This window comes from Amphiura filiformis, chromosome 11 (genome assembly GCF_039555335.1).
Source record: "Amphiura filiformis chromosome 11, Afil_fr2py, whole genome shotgun sequence".
Lineage (NCBI taxonomy): Eukaryota > Metazoa > Echinodermata > Ophiuroidea > Amphilepidida > Amphiuridae > Amphiura > Amphiura filiformis.
Window position 1 is genome coordinate 10007939 of NC_092638.1, and position 14373 is coordinate 10022311.

At 38.1% G+C, this 14373-nt stretch overlaps 1 protein-coding gene across 1 annotated transcript; it reads right to left on the reverse strand.

Annotated features, from left to right (window-relative positions):
• Positions 1 to 2255: 2255 nt before the first annotated feature.
• On the reverse strand, positions 2256 to 13859 carry LOC140163925 (uncharacterized). Its single transcript, XM_072187230.1, has 6 exons — positions 13640 to 13859; positions 8349 to 8423; positions 7966 to 8034; positions 7508 to 7585; positions 4528 to 4596; positions 2256 to 2613 (listed from the first exon to the last, which is right to left on the reverse strand). Exons 1-6 carry the CDS (start codon positions 13854 to 13856, stop codon positions 2330 to 2332), a joined length of 792 nt encoding a protein of 263 aa, XP_072043331.1. The 5' UTR covers positions 13857 to 13859; the 3' UTR covers positions 2256 to 2329.
• Between the last annotated feature and the right edge of the window lie 514 nt (positions 13860 to 14373).

Genomic DNA, 14373 nt, shown 5'->3' on the forward strand with positions numbered 1-14373 from the left:
TGTCTGTTGACTCAATCAAGGCATTCCAGGTCTTGCGGCGCTCTTGAGAGATACTTTCCATCACTTTCTTTGCTTTAAAAGTTGTTTCATCAGAGAAAGTGCCTGTCTCAAACATGGCGACATATTCCTCATAGAGCATACTTTCCTTTGAGAGTCCATGGATGTAATTTACTCTGCAACCTCGTGGGATGTATCTTCTAGCAGTCTTCCTAACTAGTCGAGTGAATTGGTCGTAGTAGTTGGCTTAATATGTTTCACCTTCAGATCTAGCTCGTCAGTAAAGTACTGCCACCTGTAGTTGAAGCGTCGAGTGAAAGGCACTGTTGTTGGCACATGCCTGCAATGTTGCTAGTCACTATGGCGAGGTCTGGATTGTATCCACGTTTCCAGCGTGCACTGTAGAACAAAGGAGGGAGCTTGGGATCATGAATGAGGCTGAGTTGGTTTGTGTCCATCCACATTTCTACAGCTCACGGTTGTTTGATGGGATCATTTATTAGTTTTTCAAACAAAACATCATGTACAACCAAATTTTAGGCCTGAACAGCTAAATGTGATATCATGCTAATGTATACAGATGCTTTTGAGTCATTCTCAACTTTAATTTTCCCTCTTTACAAAATTATTCACTTTTATAGCATTTTTACAGCTTTTTCGGATATAAAATGTATCTATTATTGACAAAATTGGTGGCGCTATTTAGTTACTGGAAATTACTCTTTTAAGCTTTTAATACAAACAACTCATTTTATTGTTTGCTAAAATGTGTTTATAAAATTTCCTTGTTGCTTGTTTCCCCTATTCCAGCTGTTTTAATGACAATATTAATCACCTGCCCCTTGCAAATAAAGAAATATGATTTAGGATAAATAGCGCCATCTATAGTTTGCATTTAGTTAATAATGAAGCCAATTCTATATACATCAAACAACTGTGAGCTTCGCCATCCTTGTTGGTTTCTCTATACCCCCACAGGGTGCTGTGGCTATTAAGGTCACCAATGATAATTTGAGGCTTGTTGTGCACATTGAGAACAGATTGGTGGAACTCGAAGGCAACAGATAGTGGTTTATACACAGAGGTCACTACAACACTACTCATTTCCACAGTTAAGATCTCAATGTCTTCATCTGCAGAGAAGGACGTAGCTTCTATGATTGAACCAGCCTTGACAAAATATACAGCACTGCCATGCTGTCGATGAGGACGTTCGATAGCTAAATCCATGCCAGGTATGGTAGGGCGGATGCCCGGGGCTGATGTTGTTACTTCCTCGATGTGTCTCTTGCAAACAGAGGACATCACACTGGAGATTGTTGCACATCTCGGCTAATAAGCTTCGACATTGAATGATATGACTGTCAGCGCAGGTCCTAGAAAGGGCCCTCGTTGTGGTAGTTGACGAGGCATCGTGGTGATGTTTCTTACTTGTGCGTGGTGGTGATAGGATTAGTTCAGCTGTTTAAAGCTTTGTCCAGGGTCGCGTGTACATATGTACGGCCGCTCCTATCATGATCCCATGACCCAGTGAGCCGATTGAAATAATTGTTTTGTTTTATTAAATTGATTAATGGTTTCTTTACATGTCAAAATATATTGTTCAACTTTTCAAAAACATTTGAAATGAGGGTGCCAGAGTTCTGGCTTTTATTTTGGGACACCCTGTAAAAGGGTTGCACTATGAACTCTGTTTATTTTTGACTAGAAACTTGTCAAACTTGACTAGCAAAACTAATCAGAGGGCGGACGTACAAGATTTTTGTTTAACATTACTCGAATATTGTTATCAAAATGACTATAAACTCAAATTTGACCATTTTAGATGACAAGGGCATTGTAATCAAATAATATGAGGCGGAGATCTGGTTTATTAAGCATTATAACATGTACAATGAATAGATTCTTGTCAAAAAGATTCAACTTTGTCCAGGATGCCTTATCCGAGGGGAATCTAACAGCATCTAGTCAAAATGATATGAATGATGGAGCCAAAATAATATAATTATGGTCAATATGAATAGTTAATTAATACTTTAAAATAAACCGGAAACCAACCATTTGCTTCTGATTGCCAGGGCCAAAGTGAAAATACACCTGATTAAAATTAACAGTATACCGTATCTCATCAAAATGATTAATTTACGTGATCAAAAATAAATGAGTAGTGATTCTCATTAAAGCAATGAATAGTATGAAATTAGAGTGTGTCACAGACATGAGATCTGTTCATTAAAACATGCAAATGAAATTGTAATGTGTTAATCCGACGAAACATGGTGTTACCAATTTATGCCAGTAAAGTACAAGAGAAGAGAGTACACACCCTTTATCATATGCATCTGAAGCTGATTTCAAGGTATTTCGCAATGCCTCCACACGGATCAGTACCAAACACACCATTGCTAGCCTGTACGCCACACATTTGTTTCCTATTGCATAAACTCTGGGCAACTTCCAGTGAATTTCCAGCAGCGCAGTTCGTTGTTTGGACAGGTCCGTTACAAACTGTCCCATCTCGCCGACCATAGATAGCAAAAGTAACATCAATGAATCGACTTTCCTCGCATTCTAGATGCAATGTCTCGCCTTCACAAACATATATCGAAGTTTCACCTGCAATAATAATTTTAAAGAGTTGATAACATTATGTGAACAATATATACATTACTGTCTTCGGAGTCTTGAGCTATATAAGATTTAGAAAATAAACGATATGATATTTTTTAACTATCCTATAAAAGACGACAAGCAGATGCAATATTTTGAGCAGTGAATACTGGCTTACCACAATTATTCTTTGTCACTTAAATATCATTTATAACTGAAAACTAGATTTATTTAAGAAACAAAAAGTACATCATGAAAATCCCTTTTTATTCTAAAATGAACACAATTGTCTGCAAATTCAATTGCGAGTACTGAGTAGCGTAATGCGCGCTACGTTTACGACTCGCTACATACATGCAGCTAATGCCTACATCGACAAGGGAGTTCCACGAAGACGCGGACACTCATGTCAATTTACTATTTGCTGTACAATTTATGCACTCCGAAGTACGAAGTACGCAGTAAATTACACAGTTTCGGCGCGCCGTAATATCAAATGGAATTAACACACTGATAGCCGCACATAAATGCATGTCTTAATACGTGACGCACGATACACTTACGCAAAATGTGGGTACATTATTTCGTACTTCAAAGTGGACATAATTTGTTGACATTAAAAAAAATAAAGAAAGTGAACATCTTGCATAGATGCATACGTCGAAACGTACGTTAAAACACTTGATGATGTCATTGTATAAACTGCATCTATGATTCTTGAACAAATTCATCAGGACTAAAGTTGTATTGCCCCTCATCTCTGTTCATGGTATTGCCCCGCAATTGAGACAGGCAGAAAATTCGGGAAAAGGCTTGACGAACATAAAACTGAGGCTGAAAATCGGAGACAACATCAAAACAAGAGCCACCAGAAAGGCATCATAATCGGCTATTCAAAAGTCAGCTATTACATACCATGTGATTGAAAACAATCATGTAATCGACTGAGGTGAGGCTAATATCTTGGGCAAAGAGAGCAATAGATATAAAAAATATAAAAGATGGATAATTCTTATTCAATGGGTGCGTCTTGTAAAGAATTCACGTAATTTGATTGGTTTTCGGGTGTATAATATCTCACAATAGTTGATAGTGATAATAGTCAGGGCGCGCGCCGCCACGCAGCGGCGGCATGCTTGTTGCTCCTCAATGATCGCGCGATAATGCGTTCGCGTAATACACGTGCGAGAACTAAGAACGCGATTTGGCGGCTTAGATGTTCGTGATGGTTTCGTTCATTTAAAACAACGGGGATATCCTCACCAAAATAACTTTATTTTTTTCTGAAAAAAAGCAGTTTTTCTCGCAAACATTACATTAAAACTGAATAAGAATGAGAATAAACGATAGGATTTTGTCTTTTGCCTATCAATATCGTGTCATAATGGATGGGCTGGCCAATATTTTTATCGTAGTGGATACCGGCTGCGCCGGCATCCACTACTCAAAATATTGGCCAGCCCATCCATTATGACACGATATTGATAGAAAAAGACAAAATCCTATCATTATTCTCTAAAAGTAGATCATCATCAGAAAGCGGGGCAATACCATGAACAGAGACGAGGGCAATACAACTTAAATCATTTTGACGATCTGATTACTGACAAAAAATCAACTGGCAACACAGTTGCTAAGCAGCAGTCAACATCAGCTGTATACAGATCGCCATTACAACATTAGCATCGATAAAGGAAACTGACAGTTTCCGAAACGTCTGCAATTTTATTGGACTAGTCGTATGAAATCACAACTAACAATACATCTATGATTAAACCAAGCGGTACACTTGAATGACAACAATACGTCGAGAGCAAGAACAAAATTCAGAATAAAGCTATGACAATTATTTAAGCGGAAAGTCACACTGATAACAACATTCGCAAGAAATAATTTACAAAGCATAAATTACATTTTTACCTTTAGTTGTAAGCTGCCCGGTACTTCCAGGATTTGTGGTGACTTCACTTGTGGTTGATGCAATGGCAGCTGAAACAAACAAATAAAGCCTGTTATCATCGCTTTTAAAGTGGGTCTACTTTTCAGCGTAGTACTCAAAGCCTAGCAATTCCCGCTTGTTTAGTACTGATCAAAGTATAACGCCATAACGAAAACCAGTGTATGTTATTTAAAACCATATTGTAACATTTGCTGAAGAGGACGCTCTCGATACTGTATTGTGACATGATCATTATGTAAGGTCATGGACAAAAGTTTGGAATATTTTATCTCTGTACCAAATGCAGTTTTCAATCATATCATGAATAGGTTTATTGTTCTGAGGTAGTGCTCAGTTGAATTTAATTGAAAAATACAAAATGTCCTTTGATGTTTACATCACACAGTTTGTCATTTAAATGGAAGAATTACAAAATCTCATTACTTTTTAGAGGTCTCTTTGTTTCACAAAATGAGATTAAAAACACTAGCAAACTTTGTTGTTTTAAAAAGCTTCAGATAAGTCTCTTGCTTGAGAAAAACAACTCAATATTTGGTGTGTCCACCCCATGCCAGCTCAAGGTCATGTTCACGACGTGGTATTCACTCCACATGTTGCCAAGGTTCCTAGTGGGATATCTCGCCAGCAAGCAATGAGGGCGTGTCTAAGTTCCTGCAGGGTGATTTGATTGGTTGGTTGTGCATATTACCTTACCTGTGGGATACTTCTGCCTAAAGTGCTCTGTAGGGTTCATATCCTGGCTCAAAGCCGACCAGTCCAGGTGTTCTACATTTTTATTTTCAAGGAATTCCCTCCATCCCTCAGGGCTCTGTGCGCCGTGGTTTTGTCATCTTGGGTCACGAAATTGTTTCCGAAGTCTCTTCTTACAAATGGAAGCATAACTGTATCAAGATAGTGCAGGTATTGGTTCATGTGTCTCTTTTATATGTAGAGTTGTGCTTTTGACCTACTGTGAAGTGCTCCCACACTGTGATTCGGCCACCATCTCCCTGGACTCTAGGCAGGATACAATCCTCAAGCAGCGCGTGACCAACATGTCTTTGAATCTTGAATAGGCCATATTAGGCAGTAGGTCACATTAGGCAAGTGACCTACTGTCAAATTCCAATGTCTCTGTGACCAAAGCAAGCGCGGATGCCGATGTCTTTGCAGAAGTATCGACTTTCTTCTTGGTTATCCTGCGCGAAAACCTGCACTAACCAATCTATTGTTCACAGGTTTCCTGGTAACAGCCGCGTTTATGGACCTCAGCCATTCTGTTCGTAGCCGAGATGCAGACTTCGTGAGGCCATTGCGGCAAAGTCTCAGGAGATATCGGTCTTCCCTGGCGGTTGTCTTTCGGGGCAGACCTGACCTTGGTCTAGGTGTAGTAGTTCCGGTCTCTCTACGTCTCTTTAAAATTTTAGAAACTTCACCTTATATAATTCCTAAAGCGGCACCAATATCCTTCTGTTTATTTAGGCGCGAGTCAATGACGCGGGCGTATAAATCTGACCTCAACTTGCAACCCATGATCAGAAATATCCATACTGCAGTTACTGTCCGTTTTCCTATACACAATACACAGTGCTCTTACCATTGACGCGTGACCTCTACAAATAGCGTACGTGAAAAGTATGGGGATTTGCCTAGTTAACGTCGCTTTGTGAAAAATAACCGGCCAATATTAAAAGTACTCTTCTAAAATTCTAGAAAATATAGTTTTGTAACATGTCCTAAATTTTTAGCTAATTTAGATGTTTGGAAATATTCGTACTTTGGTGTTTTAGGAAGGATATATAAACGACAGATAACACCAAAAAATATGAAGAAATTATTTCCAAACCGTGTTAAGTCTGCAAACCACCATGCTTCTCATTTTTAAGAACGCTGGTTAACAATAAGCAGAGCATTGTCTCATTTCGTAAACAAAAGCCACACAGAAATGTTCTCTAGCGTTCGTTTTATAATCGTTCACCCAACTGAAACTATGAATACCAGCTCATTGCTCCATTGTACATGTAAAGCAGAAACATATGTTGTGTGTATGTAACCAGAGAAGATATGATTTAATCAGTTGAGCTGTTTTCAATGAGTGTTATCTTGGTTTAATAGCTTCTAATAAGGTTTAAGTCCTGCAAAGGTCGTGGTGAATTCTACTGTAGACATGACTGCATCATGCGTATACAACAGCCAGATACAACAAAGTAAAGCTGATGTCTTCACACGGTAATGCAAAAGCCAATGTAACCTTATGAATCATATCGCTAAAATAACTGCGAAAAGGATGCCCGATGGTTCATTGGTCAGGCATAAGAAGCCATTGTCCTACATTACGTATTGTGTGATAACGAATGTACCTATGGAATGTACCTTGTCAGACACCCGTGATCTATTTTTCATGGCTGACGGGTATTGATGGTAAGAAATCTGCACTTAAAAAAAGGGCTATGCAAAAAATAAAAATATTCCAATCTTTTGTCCATGACTGTACTTTATTAGACTATATAACATACCCTGCAAAAATCAAGACTTTAGGTGCTGTAGTTTGTAGTTTTGTCAAAATCCGAGATTTTGAATAAAACGCAGGAACCCCCGTTTAATTATTACGATGGAAATATTATTCAAAGCCATGGGATGTTCATGACACATTACGTACATGGCGTGCGGGACGGTATACACACACATCATAGGATCGTGCCTTAACACGACCGATGGAGTGACTCGCATTGGTGACATCAGCGCTAGTAGTAAATTCCAATTTTCTTTGTTTTACCTCATCTGTTCGACTAAAAATCAGTAGTAGCTTGCATTTTATTGAAAATGAAATACTAATCTATTTTTATTGAAAATGTTACGAGTTTAACGAAGCATTCCAGTACCCTATGAACACCCAAATTCATAATGTGCTTTTTTCATCATTATCTAACCATTATCTAATAGAGACAATATACTCATTACCGTCAGTTGTGAGTTGTTCTTGGGTAGAACTTTCCGCTTTTGCGATGGTTGTTTGGCTTGTTGATGAAGAAATGTCAGCTGATGAAATAAAAACAAAACAAGAAATTTATCACTTTCGACTCATTGACCTCTAGTGAAGTTATTACCAGAGTACTAAAAGTCCAGCCGCACCTTTTGTCATGGTCTAGTTCATGAAGTGATGTGTAACTTAGGGGACATTTCATGCATTCGAGATATGCCTCTGGCTAAAGAACTACTGCGCCACCGTCATCGATCTTCTAACTTTGCAAAAATGAGGAAGTGAATACCTCGTATAGAAGCATAATAACAATTTTTCTTACGTGGACGAGGTACATTAAAGAACATCTAAGCTAAGATGTTCTTTCTCATTATATAATATAACAAACATTATCAACATTATTTAACAAAAACAAAGTACATTGTCCCGACATTTTTACCTTCAGTTGTGAGCTGCCCGGTACTTCCAGGATTTGTGGTGACTTCTTTTGTGGTTGATGCAACGACAGCTAAAATAAACACAACAAAGCCTGCCATCTGAATACATCGCTTTTAAAGTGGGTCTACTTTTCAGCGTAGTACTCAAAGTCCCGCCAGTTTAGTACTGATCAAAATATAACTTGATTAACAGGTCCGTATCGTTATTCATTCCTTTGTCACCAATTGGTGATAAAGGAATAATAACGAAATAACCGAAAAGCAATCTTATTTAACGAATTTAACGAATTATTCGAGCACAAAATAATGAACACCCTGAATTCAAATATGCCTTTCTCATCATTATCTATAAGTATTATCTAACAGAGACTATTTATATCTTTACCTTCAGTTGTGAGTTGTTCTTGAGTAGAACTTTCCGATTTTGTGATGCTTTGGCTTGTTGATGATGCTATGGCAGCTGATGAAATAAAAACAAAACAATAAACCTGTAACTTTAGATGTTCCATTCTCGTGATGAGAATTATCTGATAGAGACAAAAAAAATAAAAAATAAAAATAATAATAATAATAACTAGTGGCAAATGGTGGTCATAGACCACAAACCTAGCTGGGGCGTGTTGGTGTTGTGGAGGTATCTGACTCCTGTAAAATGTTCCCCTGTCATGAGGTTTGTTGTCACCGAGTTTGAGTCCCGTACTTCTTACAGATGTTCAGAAAATGCTATTTTAAGATTTGACCCCAGATGACCTTTAACCTGACCCCTACAAAATGTTCCAAAAATGTTCCCCTGTTCATCTAGTTTGTTGTCACCGAGTTTGAGCCCCGTACGCCTTATAGATGTCCAGAAAATTCATTTCTAAGATTTGACCTCTGTATGACCTTTGCCCTGACCTCTGCAAAATGTTCCCCTGTTCATGAGATTTGTTGTCACTGAGTTTGAGCCCCAAACCCCTTACAGATATCCAGAAAATGAAATTATAAGATTTGACCCCATATAACCTTTGACCTGACCCCTGCAAAGTGTTCCCCTGATCATTAAGTTTGTTGTCACCAAGTTTGAGCCCCATACCCCTTACAGATGTCCAGGAAATGCATTTCTAAAATTTGACCTCTGTATGACCTTTGACCTGACCCCTGCAAAATGGTCCCCTGGTCATGAGATTTGTTGTCACCGAGTTTGAGCCCCATACCCCTTACAGATGTCCAGATAATGCAATTGTAAGATTTTACCCCTTTAATGACCTTTGACCCCAATTCTGTATGCAAGTTATAGGCGTGTAGCATAGCCGATGCATATATGCAAATGACATCATTGTACTATATAATATGTGGTAGAAGAAGCATTTTGAATTTATTTGGTTAAATACCAGAAATGCCCCCTTAATGACCTTTGACCCCAATTCTGTTTAGACACTATGGGCACTGGACATAGCCGATACATATGTGCAAGTTACGTAATTGTAGGGTGTAACATAGGAGAAGAAGCATTTTGAAGTTTGTTGGCAGAAGAAAGAAAGAAGAATCGGAGAGCATTACAGTACCTAGCTGGGGGTGTAAACCCCCCAGCTAGGTAATAATAATAATAATAATAATAATAATAACAATAATAATAACAATAATAATAATAATAATAATAATAAGGGTGCTCTTCCTGGTTTTGTAGGTATTGATCAAGTCATTATTCTTAATCGGACACTTACGTTAGCAAATTGTTTAGCCAATTAGAGGCCTACCTCCGTTATCATGGCAATTAGAGAATAATTATGTTTTTTTTTCAAAACCAGGCGTCATATATTATGTAAACACCCAACGTACTGAAGCTTCTATTCATCTATTGTGTCTGATTTGAGCGCTGACATATCGAAAAATGTTGCCAATTACATCGCAGATAGAAAAAATCTTTTCCAGAATCCGGTGAATTTAAGGAACAGTTTCCCTCTATTTTTACGAAAATCGGACCAGCTTAAATTTTCACCCACGTACAAAATGTACATGACATTGGACCTGTTGAGTCTTAGAAGTTAATAACTATATGTCATACGCGGACATATTTTACATTTTTGAGATCCTTATGCCTAGAAAAACAATTTACATGTTTAATTTTTGCCCCTATTATAATCCTGTAGGGTCAGGAGGCCCAAATACAGATTGGAAGACAAAATATTTAAATTCAGCATACTTCAATTAACAAAAATAATTTGGTTGCCAGCTTTACGCGAACTTGCCGCTTGACGCTTAAATAAGCACACATATGTTTTCAAAATAGAACCAGTCTATCTATACATATACGGAAGTTGATATGAATATTTAGGTACATGTGGTATGAGACGGTGGAAAAGCTATTGGTCATAACCATGATAACCACGCTTATGATGCACTTTAATATAGAGTGTCTCATCCTCTTAAATTGAAGAAGTTGAATATCGCCAAATGTAGATACTTGGATGGTTCACAAAAGACTAATCATGCTAATAGCCACACTCTACTTAAGAAAATAATAAGTGAAGATATTAATCATGCAGAACTGTGCTCAATTAATACGTTTTTAAAATGCACAGGTCATAACAATTTTTTACAATTAGAAGGCCGATCCCATGACAACGTCAACAATAGTGCAATAGTTTTACCTAGAATACAAGCTAGTGCTATTGTACCATGACAATTTCATCCTTTTAAAACTAATGAGGAATTCGTTACGGTGAACAGAAAACAATGAAATCAATAGAGGCAAAAGGGTTCAACTGAGACAATTGTCTCAGTATAAAACCGGCACATGGCACATTTGCCAATTTGAAAAAGTGACTTTTGCAATCCTGAATTCGTAGGGAAATATATAAATTGGTGTTTTCTTTTGCTTGTAGCAATAAAATTGGAGTGTTTACAACAACTTAGTAACTTCAGCGGTATTCTTTCACCTGAAAATCTAAATTTTTGCAAAAATGTGCCATGGGCCGTTTTTATACTGAGTCACTCTCATTTCGAATCGTATTTTTCAAATCACCGAATGTCTCCACAAATGACACTTCATTCTACAGACCTAGAATTGAGTATCGTCAACACAAACATAACCCCTACCCTAACCCTAACCAGCAACAAAGTTATAGTACTCCTGGAGCACTGTGTGTTGACGATAACTCAATTCCAGGTCTATATGGTAAATGAGGATAGCGGTAGAAACTTGTATTTTGCCCTTAAAATAAGAATTCCCGCACAGGCAAAGCCCTTCCCCGAAAATCCCAACAACAAAGGCCCGCGTCATCAACTGCTGGCGGAACCTCCACAGGAGGGCACTCCCATCCTGCGCCCAAAATCAAGATTGTCATAAGCCCATGTGCACCACAGTAGGCGAAGCCTTACAGCAGGCATGGTAGGTTGTTACGAGCCGCTTAATGACTCAAGGCCATAAACACCTTTCCAAATTCACTTCAGAATGCACAACAATACACACTGATTAATTAAGTTAACAATATCTAAGTCTTTAGTTGAAAGTGAAATATGATTGGTACAATATATTATGACAACAAATGCACATACAAAAATTACACAGTCATAGTTTTAACTACTCAGTACTTAACCAGCAGTCTTCATTTAGGTGATCATAGAGTTCTTGCAATGTTCTGGAAGGCTGATTCAGTTCCTGCGAGAATCACTGCTCAGCGATGTCCACTGTACACTGGCATTTATAATCACATGCAAAAAATCATTTGCGTATAAAATCCTCGCACAGAAAATGATACTGTTTTCTCCACACGTAACTCCTTGCGCAGTTCTACAAACACTTAACTCCTTGGGCCGTTCTCTATCTCCAAACTGGTGCTACTTTCACCTTTCACACAGTTTCTTTCGGAAACAGGCCTGTGTGTGTCGCATACAGTCCACTTGTTTCCACTTATATTGACAGATGTGTTGTATGTTGTTTCAAAAACCAGACTTCAGCAAGTCGACAGAAGAATATAATTTCCTTTCTTGGAAGATGTACGCACTTTGACGTAAACTAGATCTTCTCCGACATTACTGGCAGGTTGTAGTACATTGACTACATAAAATATTTCTGGTTCGCAATTTCCTTTCTTTGAAGGTAATGGACTGTAAGCACATTAGCTAGCCCAGAACAATACTACAAACTGTGAAGAATTATGTTTACATTTTCTTATATACCAAGCATTGGAAAATCCAATTATTTTAATAGCCAATTGCTATTTTACAACACATGAGGTAATCTTGGAAATTCCCAATTGTGCATTACACTGAAAAAGGGAATTCCCAGCAATCGAAAAGAAGAAATGATTCAATTTGCCCAACTTGATGTATACATGAGAGGGGAATCCCTAAAATGTCTCATGAAATAGATTTTAATTGTAAACAAAGATAAATAATCAAATTAAATTACCCAGGGCACATCACAAGGTAAACAGGAAAATAAAGAAATTATTATTACAAGTTACTTGTTAGTTGTGATTTCTTACGACTAGTCCAATAAAATATCCACTTACTTGCAGACGTTTCGGAAACTGTCAGTTTCGTTTATCGATGCTATTGATGTAATGACGATCTGTATACAGCTGATATTGACTGCTGCTTAGCAACTGAGTTGCCAGTTGCTTTCTTGTCAGTTATCAGATCGTCAAAACGTGACTCAAGTTGTATTGCCCCTCGTCTCTGTTCATGGTGTTGCCCCGCTTTCTGATGGTAATTGCCTCTTTGATCCACCTTGTATATCTGTTGCTCTCTTTGCCCACGATCTTAGCCTCATCCCAATCGATTACATGATTGTTTTCAACCACATGGTCTGTAATAGCCGACTTGTGGATGACAGACTGTGATGCCTTTCTCGTTGCTCTTGTTTTGATGTTGTCTCCGATTTTCTCAGCCTCAGTTTTATGTTCGTCAAGTCTTTTCCCAAATTTCCTGCCTGTCTCCCCGATGTAAGCCGAATTACAGTTTTTGCAAGGAATGGAATATATCACATCGGTAGAATTATGGGGTTCCCGCTTGTCTTTTGGATGTACTAAGAGATTATGAAGTGTGCAATGAGGTTTCATTGCCGTGGCGATGTTATATGTTTTGAAAACCCTAGAAATGCGCTCGGACACACCTTCCACATAAGGAACAACTACCAACCCTTTAGACTTGTTCGAATCGTCTTTCTTCTTTCTCTCTTTCTTTGACTTTGGTTTTGCCATCTGATCTTTCACCTTCTTGATGCTCCAATCCGGGTAGCCACATTTCTGAAGCGCGCCTTTGATGTGATCGTCCTCTCTTTCTTTATCCTCATCTTCGGTGACAATTCTGTTCTTTCTGTCCATGAGTGTGCGGACGACCCCTAATTTATGGTGTAGAGGGTGATGCGACCTAAAGTTCAAGTATTGGTCGGTGTGTGTTGCCTTCCGATACACCAGTAATTTAATCGATCCGTCATCTCGTCGAACAATCAAGGCGTCTAAAAACGGGATCTTGCCACCCTTCTCCTCTTCATAGGTAAACTTGATTACTATATATGTTCTTGAAGACATTTGTGTTGACAGTTAGGGGATGTTTAATGTTTGGGGAAGATCATTCTATGCCTTATCCCCCCTCTCAACCGGAAAGTCCTCTTGCCAGTAGTATTTTATTAAGACACAATATTGTATCTGTTTATTTAGAGGTAAATACCCGGTTTAATAAGATACGTACCTTTCGAATCTGTACACCCTAGTTTCTCACGTAACTCCGTGACATTGTCATTGTTGAGATCATCCGGATAAAAGAAGTTCTCTGATCTTGGGAGAGGTGTCGGGTTCATTCCTCCGAATAGAATTTTGGTACAAGTACACAAGACGTCCTTATTAGTATAAGACAGGACCCAATGTAAACCTAACTCAGGACGATCTGGGTCAGGCTGTTGCCACATGAAGCAGTCATTGGCTACACCTTGCCCACAGGCACATATAATGGCTGTATAAAACATAACAAAACCAAACACACATTTAAAAATCATTAAAATTCAAGTAGCTATGCGTATTTCTAGGAGAAAATTTTACGATCCCATAGCTAATGATAACAATTGAAACAAAACGGAAGAACTATACCCCCTGCATCCTAACATTGACCATAACCCTAATCATATGATTATAACAGTGGCCTAAGAAGACGGAGTAATTGCACATTTTCTGTAAGATCTCTTATCCTACGCAATATTTTGAACTAGTAAATGTTGGAATAACAACCCCACAATAATGATATTAACAACAGAAACATTCTGGCAACCGATATAGCTGGATTTACAATACATGTTGGATTTTGATATTAAATAGTTTTCATTGGTCAAGGTCAAAATGAATGTTTAACATTGTGACTATGTGAAAAAATAAATAATGCAAACATTAATATAATAGTTATATTTACAAATACACACAAAAAGATCAGTT

Excerpts from the sequence above, each read along its gene's own strand:
- LOC140163925 (XM_072187230.1), bottom strand. The coding sequence starts at position 13,856 with ATGTGGCAACAGCCTGACCCAGATCGTCCTGAGTTAGGTTTACATTGG. Across the intron at positions 7,586-7,965 it reads CGGGCAGCTCACAACTGAAG|CTGACATTTCTTCATCAACA; the intron begins GTAAAAATGTCG and ends TTATTTCATCAG. Across the intron at positions 4,597-7,507 it reads AGAACAACTCACAACTGACG|CTGCCATTGCATCAACCACA; the intron begins GTAATGAGTATA and ends TGTTTGTTTCAG.